Here is an 18,549-nt window from a genome sequence, read left to right on the forward strand (position 1 = left end):
CAACCAATTGAAGATTATCAGTCAGGCTCAACGTGCATGCACTGGAAATCCACTTCTATTGATATGCAGGGCCCAGCACTTTACAGGCTTGGAGACCACGTGCACACTACCTGTTAGAATTCAAGAAAATTAGGGTCAGCCATTCCCTGGTTCAATCCTCAGGGCAATGTCTCGAACAGTGTCAACCTGCACTGTTGAAAATGTAAACCAATATTGGCAGTTAAGTGTCAGTCATCACAAAGTGATGTGTTCTCAATGGCAACCTCTCTATCAATCATCGTGCAATTGTCAATCTTCTCATATAAGATAATAGGTGTTTCCCCCTTATTTTGTTCATTCTTGCCAATTAGATTAGATTAGATTACTTACAGTGTGGAAACAGACTCTTCGGCCCAACAAGTCCACACAGACCCTCCGAAGAGCAACCCACCCAGACCCATTGCCCTACATTTACCCCTTCACCTAACACTACGGGCAATTTAGCATGGCCAATTCACCCTAACCTGCACATCTTTGGACTGTGGGAGGAAACCCACGCAGACATGGGGAGAATGTACAAACTCCACACAGACAGTTGCCTGAGACGGGAATTGAACCTGGGTCCCTGGCGCTGAGAGGCAGCAGTGCTAACCACTGAGCCACCGTGCCACCCAATTGTCCTGATGAATGCAAGGCATTATCACAGAAATGTTATGGCATGGAAAGAAGTGACTCAGCTCCCTGACTCTCCAAATGTTCATTATGACTTACTTAAAGTCTCTTGCCTTTTGTCCAAACCCTTGCACATTGTTTCTTTCAAATTATTATCTAGCGCTCTCCCCTGTGCCTCAACTGAACCTGCCTCCACTTTACTTCCAGTGAGAGTAGTGTATCCTAGATCCAAAGCACTTATTGTACAGAAAAGCATTTTGTCACTCACATTTGCTACTCTGTAAATCATCATAAATCCATGCCCTCTCATTCTTGAACAGTGGCAACAGTCTTTCTCTAATAAATCTACAGGAACGTTTCACGGCCGTGAAAACTTCCAGTCGATCTCTTCCCTTTAATGAAAACAGCCCTAACCTCTCCAATTTATCCTCAGAACTGAAGTCTCCATCCCTGAAACTCCCATTCTTCTAAGCATCATTTGCAGTCTGTTTAACGGGTTCACACCCTCCCTTGAATAAGAGACCTGGAACAGTTCACAATATCCCTTGCTGAGGTCTGACAAGTATCTTATACTGATCAGCACACCTCCTTGCACTTACACACGAAGCCTCTATTAATAAAGTGAGGATATTGTCCATTTATTAACTGTTCTCTCCACCTATGCCTCTTCTCCTTCAATCTCTTTAGAATTGTACCCTCTATTTTATATCACCTGGCCATGCTCTTTTCTCAAAAATGCATTACCGGGCACTTCTCACATTGAACTTCACCTGCCACCCTCTGCCCACTCCACCAACCTGCCTTTTTGACGTTCCTTAGTGTCCTCTACAGTTCACAATGCTTCCAGGTGTAGAGACACCAATCTCTCTCTCTCAATACCAGCAAAACAATAGAGTTGGTCACTGACTTCTGGAAGCATGCCCCGTCTACATCAATGGTGCTGAGATGGAGGTGATAGAAAGCATCAAGTTCCTTGGGGTAATGACCACCAATCTGTCCTGGCCCACTCAAGTCAATGCAACGGTCAAGAAAGCACAACAATGTCTCTACTTCCTCAGGCGACGTCCATATTCTTAGCAGTTTTTTAGCAAATTCTTTCTAAGCAAATTTCTTAGCACATTCTTAGCCATGTCAAGATTCTTCGCAATTGTTATAGGTGCACCACAGAAAGCATTCTATCCAAACGCATCATTGGTACAACAACTGCTCTGCCCAGGACCGTGAAAAACTACAGGGAGTTGTGAACAAAGTCCAGTCCATCACGCAAGCCAACCTTCCATCCATTGACTCCACCTACACTTCCCACTGCCTCGGGAAGGTAGCCAACATCATCGAAGATCCCTCCCACCCCGGTTCTAATCTCTCCTAAACTATTCCATCAGGCAGAAGGTACAAGAGCTTAAACACAAGTCCCAACATTTGCTGCCTCTCAACAGGCCATGTGGATGTTCACAGCTCAGCCATGAGGCACCAGGAATGATTAACATCGATCGAGCCAGATGGTGTCATAACAGATTAAACTCTGAACACTTTGTTAACGTATTAAAGTCATTTACAGCAGAAGCCAGTTCAAACATCAAAGCAGCTCTGAATCATTCGGCAAGGATTATGCAGACAAGTCAGCCTGCTCCAAATGAGAAAACTCAGTCATCTTTCAAGCAACAAGTGAAAGCCTCCCGAAAGCAAACATCTGTTCACACACTGCCAGCTTCAATCTTTCTTGGTGTCACATTCCTGAGATCACATTCTGCCCCTCCATTTGCCAAAAGACAAATACTTAACTAAAGGTAAAGCTGCCATAGTCCCAGAGGACACAGGGCTGCTCTCCCATTCGACAGAGAGAGGGGGAGAGAGCGAGAGCGCACGAGGACACCAGGCTGCTTTCCCATTCAACAGACAAAGAGAGCGAGAGCGAGGATACAGGGCTGCTTTCCCATTCGACACAGAGAGAGAGAGAGAGAGAGAGAGAGAGAGAGAGAGAGAGAGAGAGAGAGAGAAAGAGACACAGACAGACAGACAGCGAGAGACAGAGAGAGAGAAACAGAGCGAGAGAGAGGGAGAGAGACACACACACACACAAAGGCAGAGGTGGGTCTTGCAGATGCTGGAGAATACTGTCAGGATTAGAGTGGTGCTGGAAAAGCACAGCAGGTCAGGCAGCATCCGAGGAGCAGGAAAATCGACGCTTCGGGAAAAAGCCCTTCATCAGACATGACTGGTGGTGAACTTACCTTCCCCAGCAAGACATAACTGACTGTCTTTTATAGAGTTATACAGCGCATAAACAAAACTTGCAGTCCATGCCGAACAAATTCCCAGCTAAACTAGTCCCACCAGCCTGCTCCTGGCTCATATCCCTCCAAATCGTTCCTATTCAAGTACTTTGCTAAGTTTCTTTCAAACGTTGTAACTGTACCCGCATCCACCACTTCCTCAGAAAGTTCATTCCACACACGAACCACTCTCTGTGTAAAATGTGCTGGAGGCCAAAGGCAGTGGTTTTAGCACACCTAATAATTACTGCTCCTACTTTCTAACACAGCACACCGAGCCCACAAACCAAGCGAAGGGCTGAGGTGGCAGAGAGGTAGAGTTGGACGCCTCCAGTGCGTCTGTGGAGCCATCTGTTCAGGTGACACCTCCTGCAGTGAGGAAAGCTGAGGAAATGGAGATAGGAAGATACGGGGTTGCAGGGGTAACTCGATGGGCAAGAGTAGAGTCGAGAGAGTGGTGCTGGAAAAGCACAGCAGGTCAGGCAGCATCCGAGAAGCAGGAAAAACAACATTTTGGGCAAAAGCCCTTCATCAGAAGGAAGCCAGGGCAACGGAAGGTCTCTTTAGGTGACTGGTAAATAGGGACGGGATGTGGAGGTACACTTCATCATGGTCAGAAACAACACTACTGCCTCCTACTGGGGCTGCTCCTTGCCAGTTGTTTGAAACAGCAGAGTGGATGTGGGAGGTCGAGGGCAAGGGGTAGTAGTATGCCTCGTTGTGCTCTGCCTAAAGGCAGGTCTGCCAGCGCTCCAACCTGGGCCGGTTTCTCCGCTGTTTCCATTGAGCCCCTGCAGTGTGGAACGAAGCCATTCAGGCTATCGGGTCTGCACTGACCGTCCAAAGAGTGTTCCCCCCAGATGAATGCCCTCACCCCATCCGTGTAAACCAGCATAGGGCTTTTACAGTGGCTGACCTGCCCAACTGTGGACACTGCAGGGAAATTTATCAGGTTCAATCCACCTAACCTCCCATCGTGCCCAGGGGTGTGCAGGTTAGGGTTGGATTGGCCATGGCCCAGGGGTGTGCAGGTTAGGGTTGGATTGGCCATGGCCCAGGGGTGTGCAGGTTAGGGTTGGATTGGCCATGGCCCAGGGGTGTGCAGGTTAGGGTTGGATTGGCCATGGCCCAGGGGTGTGCAGGTTAGGGTTGGATTGGCCATGGCCCAGGGGTGTGCAGGTTAGGGTTGGATTGGCCATGGCCCATGGGTGTGCAGGTTAGGGTTGGATTGGCCATGGCCCAGGGGTGTGCAGGTTAGGGTTGGATTGGCCATGGCCCAGGGGTGTGCAGGTTAGGGTTGGATTGGCCATGTTAAATTACCCAGGTGTGCGGGTTTGGGTGGATTGGCCATGTTAAATTACTCATAGTGCCCAGGGGTGTGCGGGTTAGGGTGGATTAGCCATGTTAAATTACCCCACAGTGATCAGGCACATACAAGCTAGGCACATCAGTCAGGGGTAAATATAGGGTTGGGGCAATGGGTCTGGGTAGGTTACTCTTCAGAGGGTCGGTGTGGACATGTTAGACTGAATGGCCTGTTTCCACACTGTGGGGAGTCTATGATTCTACAATCTTTAGACTAGGAGAGGAAACTGCAGCACCCAGTGGAAACCCATGCAGATACGGGGAACAACGTGAAAACTCCACATAGATGGTCACCAAAGAGTGGAATCAAACCCAAGTCCCTGGTGCCACAACGCTGCAGTGCGAAGCACTGAGCCACAGCGCTGCTTTTTTTTCAGCTGCTTGCGCTGTCAGGGGCAACCGATGGTGCAAGATCCAATTGTTCAAAGGTAGAAGACAGAGGGTGCTGGTGGATGGTTGTTTTTCAGACTGGAGGCCTGTGACCAGTGGAGTGCCACAAGGATCGGCGCTGGGTCCTCTACTTTTTGTCATTTACATAAATGATTTGGATGTGAGCATAAGAGGTACAGTTCGTAATGCAGATGACAACAAAATTGGAGGTGTAGTGGACAGCGAAGAGGGTTACCTCAGATTACAACAGGATCTGGACCAGATGGGCCAATGGGCTGAGAAGTGGCAGATGGAGTTTAATTCCAATAAATGCGAGGTGCTGCATTTTGGGAAAGCAAATCTTAGCAGGACTTATACACTTAATGGTAAGGTCCTAGGGAGTGTTGCTGAACAAAGAGACCTTGGAGTGCAGGTTTAAAGCTCCTTGAAAGTGGAGTCGCAGGTAGATAGGATAGTGAAGAAGGCATTTGGTATGCTTTCCTTTATTGGTCAGAGTATTGAGTACAGGAGTTGGGAGGTCATGTTGCGACTGTACAGGACATTGTACCTGCGTCCAATTCTGGTCTCCTTCCTATCAGAAAGATGTTGTGAAACTTGTAAGAGTTCAGAAAAGGTTTACAAGGATGTTGCCAGGGTTGGAGGATCTGAGCTATAGGGAGAGGTTGAACAAGCTGGGGCTGTTTGCCCTGGAGTGTCAGAGGCTGAGGGGTGACCTCAGAGTGGTTTATAAAATTATGAGGGGCATTGATAGAGTAAATAGACAAAGTCTTTTCCCTGGGGTCGGGGAGTCCAGAACTAGAGGGCATAGGTTTAGGGTGAGAGGGAAAGATATAAAAGGGACCTAAGGGGAAACTTTTTCACACAGAGGGTGGTACATGTATGGAATGAGCTGCCAGAGGATGTGGTGGAGGCTGGTACAATTGCAACATTTAAAAGGCATCTGGATGGGTATATGAATAGGAAGGGTTTGGAGGGATATGGGCTGGGTGCTGGCAGGTGGGACTAGATTGGGTTGGGATATCTAGTCGGCATGGACGGGTTGGACCAGACTATACATCTCTATGACCTGTTTCCCTAGGGCATGGAATGAGCTGCCAGAGGAAGTGGTGGAGGCTGGTACAATTACAGCATTTAAAAGGGATCTGGATGGGTATATGTATAGGAAGGGCTTAGAGTGATATGGGCCAAATGCTCGCAAATGGGACGTGATTAATTTGGACTATCTGGTCAGAATGGACAAGCTGGACTGAAGGGTCTGCTTCTGTACTGTACAACTCTGACTCTTTTTAACCCTTCAGGGCCTGACAGGTGTAATTTTACAGGCCAAGCCCTCTGCTGAAGGCCAGTGCTGAGGACAGCCTGGTCCACACTGCAGAACTTGCATAACTGTTCAGCGATTGAAAGAATTGGCAATAGCTGTTCATAAAATAAACTGTTTTCTGAGGTAACAGGAGCCGGAATTAACAGCAAAACAGCAATTAGCCATGCTTGGGTAAAGGAATCAAAGGCTACATAAACAAACTGTTTGAACAACTGCTTGATAACTGGCTGCCTTATGCCCCAAGGACAAATGATTGTCCCGCAGAAGAACTTAAGCAGGGTGGATTGTGTTTGGAGCAGACAGCTAACACCGAATGTAACAAGGAAAAGAGACGCTATCCCCAACAAGAAGTCGCAGCTACAGACAAAAGGATTCCAGAAGAGTAACTCAATGTGGTGGATCAATGGATCTAAAGGATCATCAATACTGTCACATCACCACCTTCAGAGAGAAAATCCTGTAAAGGATTCAACTTTTGGATTGTTTGGCAGCAGAACTGTGTAAAAGGACTGGACGCTGGACATCCAGAGACAGAAGCTGCTCATTGGAATCACAGTTAAACTCCACCATCAATCGGACAATAGCTAAGTTGGGTCGTGAGGCTTGCTTACTTGAAGAGTCTTATTTTAGTTGCTACATGCGATAAAATGTAAGTCAAATTTTAGGATTTGATTGTCTGCGTGATTTGTTAATGAGTAGCGGAATTAAAAGGCACCTTGTGGAAATTGACACACAACTCCAATAGTGTTCCACCATCAGTTACTGAGAAGCAATGGGGGTTCACTTCTTCCAGACTCCTCCCATTCAGTGGGAGAAAGTGAGGTCTGCAGATGCCGGAGATCAGAGCTGAAAATGTGTTGCTGGAAAAGCGCAGCAGATCAGGCAGCATCCAAGGAACAGGAGATTCGACATTTGGGGTATAAGCCCTTCCTGATGAAGGGCTTATGCCCGAAACGTCGAATTTCCTGTTCCTTGGATGCTGCCTGACCTGCTGCGCTTTTCCAGCAACACATTTTCGGCTCCTCCCATTCAGTCCTCACTTGAATGGCCTCCACTTTGACCATGAACACTTTGCTAATGCAGTTCCAGCCCAGTATCCAGCCCTCCACATCAGAGCATCAACACTTTATCTCATCAGCATGTGAAGTGAGATAACTCCCATACATTCAAGGTATGTCACACATATGGCAAGAAAGTCTTGCATTTCTACCACACGTTAGCATGCCCCATAGTGATTTACAGCTATTGAGGGTCCCTGTGGTGTTAACTAACTGCTGCACAGCAGGTTCCCAAACACAACAACGAGACACTGACCAGATAATCTCTTCTTCAGATGCCAATCAAGGGATACATATTGACTGTGAGGGAGCACATTCCTGCTCGTCTTCAGCAGAGTGGTAAGTGACCTATGTGTCTGAGGAAGCAGACAAGGCTTCCACTCATGAACTCATGGAAATGATAGCACAGTGCAGCACTCCCTTAGCACAGCACACAAGGCTACAGAGTGGGGCTCAGTCCCAACTCAGAGACAAGACGGCGAGCAACTGAGTCGCAACTAACAACGAGGATGCAGCAAGTCTCCTGTGTGAAGTTTTTGCTTCCCTTCGTAACTCTTTCACGAGGGCACTGCTGCGACTGATCACTCACCCCTTGTCCCTAACTGCTTTCCGGTTGGCATATTGAGCAATCCTGTGCAATCAGAGGCTGGCAACTTTGGGGAAAGATGTGCTCAGTGCGCAAAACAGGAATCAACTACCCGTCATCCGGACACTCAGCAGAGTCCATAAAGCAGAAATGGATCAAGCCGATTTCTTTATTTCACAGAATTGCCAAAAACTCAAATGGGTCCACCCCCAGGATCAAGACTATCCACATTTCCTTTTGTCACTCATGGGCATCAGTGGCTATACCAGCGTTTCTTGCATGTTATGAGCTTTCTGCATCCCCCTTTGATCTTAAATTTGTTCACATCCCAATTATACCTGTTATAAATTCCCTTCACCATTTAGCGTCTTCATGAAATTCACAGAACAAACTCGGACAGCAGTTAAGACACAAGCACGTTCCTGTGGGTCTGGAGTCCCATGTAGGCCAGCCCAGATAAGGAAGGCAGTTTCCTTCCCTAAAGGACACACGTGAACTGGATGGGATTTTCCAACAATCGGCAATGGATTCGTGACCATCGTTAGACTTTTAATTCCACAGTTTTTCCGGAGTTCGATTCCCACCAGTTGCCGCAGCGGGACTGAAGCCAGATTCCCAGAATATTACCCGAGAGCCCAGCAATAATGCCACTACGTCAGTCAGTCAAACCCGCAATTGCAATGCACTTGACGGGGCTGCAGGCAGCGACTGACGCTTGCTATCCCCTGCCAACACCCCTCCACCTGCTCACTTAACCAAAGCACCGAGATGTGAGGACGTTCAATCAAGCAGCCCTTACCCGCTTGGCCAGCTTGACAGCGTCGGAGGTGAGCCGGTCTCGGAGATGCTGGTCCAGGTGAGCAGCGGGAGCAATCTCTACAACCTTCTGGTGACGCCGCTGGATGGAGCAGTCTCTCTCGTACAAGTGGATCACGTTGCCATATTTATCACCTGAAAGAACAGACACAGCTTCAGCGGCTAGGGGAGCCCAACGTTTCGTCTCGCTCATCGGAAGGAGAAAGGCAGCCCATCTCTTGCTGCCACTCGCGGCTGCACGACAGGGCCGTGATACCTCAGCCCCACTTTCCTGATTGGGTACAACCCCCAAGGGGATCTACGGACATCGTCCAGAACAAAGCTACCTCGCCCCCTCCCCCTCCGGTCCCATTTGCCAGCATTTGGCCCATATCCCTCCAATCCCTTCCTATTCATATATACCCACCCAGCTGTCTTTTTAAATACTGTAATTGTACCAGCGTCCACCACTTCCTCTGGCAGCCCGTTCCATACGCATACCACCCTCTGTATGAAGAAGTTGCCCCTCAGATCTCTCCCAAACCTTTCTCCTCTCACCTTAAACCTATGCCCTCTAGTTTTGAACTCCCCTACTCTGGGAAAAAGATTTGTCTACTTATCCTATCCATGCCCCTCACAATTTTATAAACCTCTAGAAAGTCATCACTCAGCCTCCGACACTCCAGGGAAAAAAGCCCCAGCCTATTCAGCCTCTCCCTGTAGCTGAAATCCTCCAACCTTGGCAACATCCTTATAAATCTTTTCTGAACCTTTTCAAGTTTAACAACAGTTTTCCCATAGTAGGGAGACCAGGATTGAATGCAGTACTCTAAAAGTGGCCTGCTCAATGTCCCGTCCAGCCACAACACGATCTCCCTTCTCCTGTCCTCAATGCACTGACCAGTGAAGGCAAGCGTACCAAACGCCTTCTTCACCACCCGGTCTACCTGCGACTCCACATCGGACGAACTATGCATCTAGCACCCCGAGGTCTCTTAGTTTGGCAACATCTTGAATATTTTGCCTACATTAGAGGGCAACTGACCTTTGGTGATGTGGGATCACCATCAGGTAGATAGCAAGCAGCACGGGGGCTATTACATAATCTTGAACGTTGACATCATCTGTTTCAGACCCCAACCCAACGCAACTCATTGGTCATCGCGTCACCTTGAAGCCGTTGAAGATTGCAACAAAGTCTCGACAGATTAAAAGGCATTGACAAAAGAACCATGGGGGAAATGAAAAGATTCCTTTTCACACTGAAAACGATTGCAATGTGGAGCAGATTCAGTGGGCAGACACTGACAAAGGAAGGTTTGGCAGGGCTGGGGAAAAAGAGGCAGAGCTAGATTAAATGGAGAGCTCTTTCAGCGAGCGATGAAAGTGAAACCTAAACAGTATGGTGGCGACCAACAAAAAAGACAGAAGCTCCACAGGTCTGGCAGTATCTGTGAAGAGACGAGTGGAACCACTGGCAAGCAGCACTGTATTAAACATGAGTTAACATAGATTCAGGGGGCAAAGTTCAAAACATGGAGTTATCCTGCAGAGAGCTCACTGACTGGAAATGCAAACTGCTCCTCTCTTCACAGATGCTACTGCCTGCCCTGCTGAATGTTCCTGGCGTATGCTGTGCTTTTCTCCAATGGCAGACTTACCAAGTATCTGGACCTCGATGTGCCTGGGCCTCTCGATGAACCGCTCAATGAACAGGGCTCCATTCCCAAATGCGGACAGCGCTTCAGAGAAAGCTCGCTGGTAGTTCTCCTCCAACTCCTGCAGAGAGCAGCATTGACAGGAAATTTACAGCTCGCACACGTGACAACAGTTTAACCCAGCCACGTTGGGTCGCACCCACACCTTTCCCCGGATCCGCCACATCCTTTCCCTTCCCCTGTGGCTACCCACAATAAATGAGGCCTGATGTTCTGGAGGACAGAAATGAGGGCCACTGTGGCACACAGGAACCATAGAAAGGGTAGGTTTTGCAGACAAGACTGTTGGAGCTGGACGAGGTCAGTGGTGCGCTTCCAAAGCAAGGGTGACTCGAAAAGGGATGTTTTCACTCAGCGAGTAGTTAGAGTCTGGAAATGTGCCGGAGGCAGATTCAAATGATGTGTTCAAGGAGGATGTTTATTCGTATAGAATGGTGTGCAGGGATATAGAGGGAAAAAGGCAGAAGATTAGCACTGGGGGATAGAGCCAATGGAGGCATGATGGGCTGAATGGCCTCCTTTTGTACCATGACGATTCTGTGACTCTGGGTCAGCCAACTTGGAAGGTTCTATTGGGGTGGGGGGGGGGTGTTAGAAGTACATAGTTTCAATAGGGCCAAGTGCCACCATGGAAGTGAGAGGTGGGGACGTGGGGCAAGCTATAAATGCATTCTGCCAACACTGCAGAAGCACAGCACACTGAATCAAATTTGTTAGAAATAACTTGCGGGAAAAACTAAGTGTCGAGGTCTCCAACCACTGCTTTTCATGTTACTGATGCAAGGACACACTATCAAAGCAGTGCAGCATTTTCTGCCTCGGTGTACCTGTGCCCCTCTCAGGTTAGGCCCAGCACAGAGCTGCTGCCTCGTCCCTAAAGCACTGAGGCCTTGATTCAGGTTCCAGAGAGAAGGGTCTTCAGTTACAAACCATGTTAGTTGGGCGCTGCTCTGTGTGGGGAAGAGAAGGACGAGAGGACCAAAAACTCAAAGATCAAGGCAATTTAGCTGAGGAGAAACTGTGCCCATTCGGACAGAGACATTGAGAACCAGGGGATAGTGATTGTAGGGAGGCAGAAGTGAAACCAACGTTAGTGGAGTTGATGTTGGACCTTTGGAAGGCATTCAACAAAGTACCACAGGAGAGGCTTTTCAAATTAAAATGGAGGCTCATGGAAGTAAAGCAAAAGTAACAGGAGACAGTGGGCGACGGTGGATTTTTCCAGACCAGGTGCTGGGCTGCGGTGGTGTTCCCCAAAGCTTTGGTTGCAATACTTCACAAACGAACATTCACAAACAATTTAGCCTTGGATGCCAGGAGCAGTTCGTAAAGTCAAATTATGAAAGTACAAGATAATGTTAAGAATAGTTACAAGCTTCAGAATGATGGACAGTGGGGTTAGATTAGATTAGATTCCCTACAGTTTGGAAACAGGCCCTTCAGCTCAACAAGTCCACTCCAACCCTCCGAAGGGTAACCCACCCAGACCGATTCCCCTATCCTGTATTTACCCCTGACTATTGCACCGAGCACTACGGGCAATTTAGCACGGCCAATTCACACAACCTGTACACCTTTGGATTGTGGGAGGAAACCAGACCACCTGGAGTGGACAAAGCAAGGTGAAGTGAGCTGAATGCTAAGACATGTGAAATGATGCACTTTGGGAGAATGAATAGGAAAAGGTAAGATACCAAAAAAGCATCATTTTAAGCAGAGAAACCAATGTCCATGCATATAAACCCTTAAAAAATGGACAAGGCAAGTTAAAGAGATGGTGAAATGAGTTTACAAATCGAGGCACTCAACTAGAACTTTATAAAATCTCAGGTTTGGAGCACTGTGGACAATTCTGGGCCACACGTTTCAGGCAAGTGAGAAGGGCCTTAGAAAGAGGTCAGAGGAGTTGATCAGGAAGTTCCCAAGGCTGAGACATCGCTGTCACGAGACTGGGAAAGTTCAGTCTATTCTTCTCAAAAGATTAAAAAGTGACAGAATTGAGGTCCTCAAGAGGATTAGAGGTTTCGCTGGAGGAGAGGGAGAGGAAAAACCCCTCATGGGGTAGCAGCCAATAAACAGAGTAATAGGGTCCTACAGCTTGGAAACAGGCCCTTCGCCCAAACTGGTCCATGCCGACCAAAATGTCCATCCACTCTAACCCCATGTCCCTGCACTTGGCCATGTCCTTCTAACCCTTTCCTATCCATGGATTTGTCCCGATTCCTTTTAAATGTTGTTAATGTACCCGCCTCAACCATTTCTGTTGGCAGCTCATTCCATCTGCGTACCACCCTCTGGGTAAAAACATTACCCCTCGGGTTCCCTTTTATTCGTTCCCCTCTCACCTTAAACTGATGCCCTCTCGTCCTCGATTCCCCAACCCTGGGAAAAACTGAATGCAGTCACCCTGTCCATGCCTCTCATGATCTTATACACTCTATAAGGTCCCCCCTCAGTCTCCTACACTCTAACAGAAACAGCCCTCGTTTATCCAACCTCTCCCTATAACTCAGTCCCTCGGGTCCTGGCAACATCCTTGTAAATTCCTTCTGCACTCTTTCCAGTTTAATAACATCCTTCCTATTGCACGGGGACAAAAACTGAACACAATACTCCAAGTGCGGCCTCACCAACCTCCTGTACAACTGCAACATAACTTCCCAACTTCTATCCTCAATACCCTGACTGATGGAGGCCAAAAGCCTTCTTCACTGCCCTGTCTAAATGTGACTCCACTTTCAGAGAATCGTGAACCTGAACTCCCAGGTCCCTCTGTCCCACTACACTCCTTCAGGGCCTATCATTCACCATGAAACTTCGACCTTGATTTGACTTTCCAAAATGCTTGACCTCACACTTGCCTATATTAAACTCCAATTGCCATTTCTTGGCCCACTTCCCAAACTGTTCAAGGTCCGAAACGTCGAATTTCCTGTTCCTTGGATGCTGTCTAACCTGCTGTGCTTTAACCAGCAACACATTTTCAGCCCTGCTGCCATTTCTGACAACCTTCCTCACTGTCCACTAGGTGAGGGATCTAAAAAGCATTGGTGAAAAGTCGAGAGGGCAAATGAGGAAGGCAGAAAGGCTTTCCCTAGAGTTGCCCGGGATCGGGAGTGCCTGTGGGAATTGATTCTGTAAGATGTTTGAGAAGTAAGTTCAAATGGTGCTGGATGATGAATGATAAAGGATGTACGGACAGAGTTACAGATAAAACGTAGGGTGGTGTAAGTGGAAGGGGGCTGGGATGGAGGTGGTCAGAACTAAAGCATGTGTTCCTTCTGAGAACCAGCACCAGTCAAAGGGCAGAATGACCTATGGCAAGCTTCCATGAGACACAGGAACTCAGTGGCAGTGAGGAGCAGGCAGGGTGCATGTAGGATTGAGGCAGGGTAGCTCACTCACTACATCTCTCAGGAAACAGCAAACACTAGTGGAGCCTAAGAAGTGTCTGCTATCTTAAGCCCTTGCCATTCTCACAGGGTAAAACAGACAGGAGCAACTCTGATACGAAACTGACTGCCTACCGGATTAGTTAAAAATCACACAGCACCAGGTTATAGTCCAAGGTTTAATTGGAAACACTAGCTTTCGGAGCGTCGCTCCTTCATCAGGTGGTTATGGAGTCCACAACCTGTTGGACTATAACCTGGTGTTGTATTACTTTGTACACCCCAGTCCAACACCGGCATCACCAAATCATACTGGATTAGCAGCAGGTGTCTTATTCTTTGGGTGAGGGATGTCAAGACTAGGGGGCACATTTTTAAGGTGAGAGGAGAGAGTTTTAAAAAGGACAAGAGGGGCAATATATTTATACGGAGGGTGGCTCATGTGTGCAATGAACTTCCGGAGGAAGTGGTGAATGTGGGAACCATTACAACACATAAAAGTCAATTGGATAAGACCATAAATAGGAAAGGTTTGGAGGGTTACAGGCCAGGAGCAGAAAGGTGGGCCTAATTTAGTTTGGGATTATGTTCAGCATGAACTGGTTGGACCAAAGGGTCAATTTCCATGTTGTATGATTCCTTGACTAATAGGAAACACAAAGTAATGACCCTTTTTCAGTGAAGTTGCTAAGAGGCCAGCGCTGGGATCTTTCCTCTTCCATATATAATTAACAAATTAGACCTGGCGTACATGGCACAATTTCAAAGTCTGGAGATAATAAAAAACTCGGAAGCATTGTGAACAGCCACGACGACAGGATAAAAACAAGATGGCAGACGGGAACAATGGGGCCAGTGGCAGAGAAATATGCTGATTAACCTTGGTAGGAAGAACATAGAGAAATAACATCGAATAAAGGGTACAACTCTAGAGGGGGTGCAGGAGCACAGAGATCTGCATGTAGATTTGCATAAGCCATGCAAAAAGGTAGGTCAAGTTCAGAATAGTTGACAAAGCAAACAGCATCTTAAGCTTTATCAACAGCGGCGTACAGCACAAGAATAAGGAGCTTGCATTTGATCTTGAGTAAGATATTAGTTTGACTTCCAGTGGAGTATTGCAGCCAGCTCTGGGCTCCACACTTTAGGAACGGAGCTGAAGGCACTGGCGACGGTGTGGAAAAGACTCACAGGAATGGGTCCAGAGATGAGTGACTTCAGTTATGAAGTCAGACTGAAGACGATCGGTCGATTATCCTTGGAAGCAGGGAGGCTGAGAGCTGATATGATACAGGTATTCAAACTCGTGAGGAGTCTGAACAAAGTGAATCGGGACAAACGGTTCCAGTCAAGAAGTAGAGGAAGCTGATTTAAAGCAACTCCAGTCAGATCCCACCTAAAGTACCGGGAGCAGATCTGGGCACCACACCTTAGGAGGGATGTTTTGGCCCTGGAGGGAGTTCAATGTCAGTTTACAAGCATGGTACCTAGACTTCAGTGGTTACGTTATCGGGACAACATAGACAAATTAAGCTTTATTCTCTAGAATTTAGAAGGTTAAGGGGAAATCTAATCGAGATCTTCAGCTTGTTAACAGGTTATGAATACAAATCTGTGCTGACCCTGTCTACACAAATTCCACTTTCCAACACTTGGCCCATTGCCTCGAATCATTCAAGATATTAACAGGGAAAGACAAGGTCGATAAAGATAAACTGCTTCCACTCGTTCTCAAACCAGGGGCACAGTCTATGAATGAGGCCAGGCCATTCAGGAGGGATGTTACAAAGCACATCTCCACACAGAACAGCAGTGGGGGTTTGGAGCTCTCTTCCTCAAATGGGCAGTCAATGCGAATTTAATTGTTAAATTTAATTTCGGAGATAGACAAATTTTTATTAAGCAAAAGGCATCAAGTTATATAGGCCCAAGCCAACATATGGAGTTAGGCCACAGATCAGCCACCATCATACTGAACGCAGAGCAGGTTCAAGGGGCTGAATGGCCTCCTGCTGTCCCTAGGTTTATACAAAAGGCAAAAGTGATATGAGAAGTCGTTTCTTCACCTGGTTAGGGTCTAGAGTGTACCGCCTGAGAGGGTGGCAGAGGCAGTTTCAAGGGAAGCACTCAGAAAGGAACAAGACCATGATCTGAAAAGGTAGGATGCTCAAGGGTTATGAGGAGAAGGCGAGGGAGTGGCATTTAGGTGAACTGCTCCTTCACAGAGTCAGGACAGTCACGACGGGCTGAAGAGCCTCCCTCCTTCTGCACTGCGACTTTGCTGTGATTGTGGGTGACAAGAAACCGGTGTCTGCTAGACGCCTGGATTCGTTAATCCGCAGGGTCTGGATCGAGGCTGCACAGCATCCAGAGTCCGACAGGGCTCACTTTAAATCAAATTAATTTTGAAGGCACGGAGAGGATGCTGAACCTCTGAAAGTCTTTCTTGAAGCCTCACGTCTGCTTACCTCATAGCTACGGACCACTCTCATTCCTCTGCCACCACCTCCATAAGCAGCTTTAAAGATGATCGGGTAGCCATAGGTGTTAGCAAATTCTTGGGCCTCTGTCAGTGATGTAATGGGCGTTAAAGTGCCTGGTACAACAGGCACACCTGAAGAATGAAAGGACAGTGAAATTACCCAGCTGGTCACAACGTCACAAACCTGCTCCTTCCTCACAGACAACCTTTCCTGGACATTCTGCCACCCAGGTGACCAATGGCAAAGCTGATCCCAAAGTCCTGACCCTAACTTTCTGGCACAGCAGCACAAGATCAGTGGCCAGCGCAGCTGCCTCGCTGCGCAAGGCTCGTAGGCTCGATTCCAGCAGGTGACAGTCTGTGTGGAGTTTGCACATTCGCCCCGTGTCTGCGTGGGTTTCCTCTGGTTTCTGGCAGAACCGTCCCAAACTTCTCAACTCTATGCTCAAACTAGAATTGCCCATCCCTACACCAATCTGGTGAATCTCATCTTCACTCTCTCCAGTGTCACAGTGCAGTGCTCAGAACTGCATATGACACTTCATCCAGTATCATGTAAAAGGTTAACATGACCTCCTGGTTCTTGGAGCGTATATTGAGTGCTATATCAATGTAGGTGGTTGCCGGGTACAATATCAGTGTGAGTCACCGATCGCCAGAGGCTCTGTCCGTGTGTGAGTCAGTGTTCACAGAGTGATGTAAAGAAAAGGCAGAGTTTATTAGGAAAGGAAAAAACTAGTCCTCAGATCTTTGTCAGACCCGGGTAGAATTTCACATAGGCTCCGCCAGTGTGTGTCTCTTACAGACAGCTCCAATAATATTCGCTTCTACTGGCATGGCTGCGGGACTTTTGCGTGGAGACGTTGGGCTGTTGGATGGGGACAGGGGTAACCACAGTGTATTATCAGTGATGCACCATGGGCCAGCCCTACACTTTCAGAGGTACCCTGCACGGTAAGCTGTTTATAACAATCACCATCCCGAGGGTTATCACTCTTTCCAACAACAGGTCAGAGGCTGGCAATTCTATCGTGCCAAAGTCACCTCCACTCTCCTCAAAAACCTACCCACTATCTACGAGGCATAAATATGATAGAACACTCTCCACCTGCCCAGATGGGTGCAGCTCCAACAACACTCAAGAAGCACGTCATCCAGAATAAAACAGCTCACTTGACTGGCACTACATCCACCGCCTCAAACATCAACGCTCAGTCGCAGCAGTGTGTACCACCAACACTGTGCACTGCTGCAACTCACCGAGGCTCCTGCCACAGCACCTTCCAAGCCCATGATCTGTGTCACTGAGAAGGACAAGGGCAGCAGATGCACTGGAACACTATCATTTGTAAGCTCCCCTCCAAGCCACACACCAACCCGACTTGGAACTATATTGCCGGTCCCTTTACTGTCACTGGGTCAAAATCTTGGAACTCTCAACCTCATAGTACTGCGAGTGTAGCCACAACACAAGGACTGCCGAAGTTTAACTAGACAGTTAGCCAGCACCATCCGACTCAGACGACAGACTGTGTGGAGTTTGTACGTTCTCCCCGTGTCTGCGTGGGTTTCCTCCGGGTGCTCCGGTTTCCTCCCACAGTCCAAAGATTTGCGGGTCAGGTGAATTGGCCATGCTAAATTGCCCGTAGTGTTAGGTAAGGGGTAAATGTAGGGGTATGGGTGGGTTGTGCTTCGGCGAGTCGGTGTGGACTTGTTGGGCCGAAGGGCCTGTTTCCACACTGTAAGTCTAATCTAATCTAATCTCAGGGGAAAATAAGGACTGGGCAATAAACGTTTGCCTTTTCACATCCAAGGAAAGAATAAATAAAGGATTTCAAAGTGCAAGCTAAGCCACACAACATACAGTGCCAAAAGAAAGAATCAATAAAAATGTGCCCATCTAATTTGTAGCCTGCCAACATTCCCACATGTTAAACCACACATTTGTCAACCATCTCGCTTCCTAATGTTTCAACGCCACGAGTTCACCACAAGTCACGTGCACTAGTATTCACTCAGCGAGCATTCACTAGTATTCACTCAGCGAGCACCCAGTATTTTTGTCTGGTCCGGATTTACCAGGATGATGGATGGGCCACAGATATGCAAACTCGGAGTGAGCAGAAGAGATAAGTTCAACATTTCAGATTTCCAATAGAGAACGGGCTAAATGCTTGAAAAGAAGAGCTAAAGCATAGATTCTAAAGAGGCAATGATTATAAGGACACTTTATCTGAATGCTCGTAGTATTCTAAACAAGTTGATGAACTTGTTATGCAAATCAGCACAAAGGTGTATGATGTCGTTGTTATGACAGAAACGTGGTTGAAGAGAGCAGATGACTGGGAATTAAGGGCATCAGGTAATTAGGAAGGATAGGCAGGAAGATAAGGGAGGTGGGGTCATGCTCTTAATTAAGGATAAGATTAGGGCGATAGGGAGAGAGACGATATGGGATCTAAGGAGCAAAATGTTGAATCCATTTGGGTGGAGATCAGGAATAGTAAGGGGAAGATGT

At 47.6% G+C, this 18,549-nt stretch overlaps 1 protein-coding gene across 4 annotated transcripts in view; it reads right to left on the reverse strand.

The window, feature by feature from the left end:
- The window catches only part of LOC132836369 (pyruvate carboxylase, mitochondrial-like), a 721,522-nt gene that overhangs the window by 620,303 nt on the left and 82,670 nt on the right, over positions 1-18,549 (reverse strand). For all 4 annotated transcript variants that reach the window (XM_060855868.1, XM_060855869.1, XM_060855870.1 and 1 more), the window contains 3 exons: positions 16,018-16,163; positions 10,101-10,218; positions 8,444-8,595 (listed from right to left, as the gene is read on the reverse strand). In XM_060855868.1, the coding sequence (XP_060711851.1) occupies positions 8,444-8,595; positions 10,101-10,218; positions 16,018-16,163 (416 nt within the window). The remainder of the gene's footprint in view (positions 1-8,443; positions 8,596-10,100; positions 10,219-16,017; positions 16,164-18,549) is intronic.

Source organism: Hemiscyllium ocellatum, chromosome 46 (assembly GCF_020745735.1).
Source record: "Hemiscyllium ocellatum isolate sHemOce1 chromosome 46, sHemOce1.pat.X.cur, whole genome shotgun sequence".
NCBI lineage: Eukaryota > Metazoa > Chordata > Chondrichthyes > Orectolobiformes > Hemiscylliidae > Hemiscyllium > Hemiscyllium ocellatum.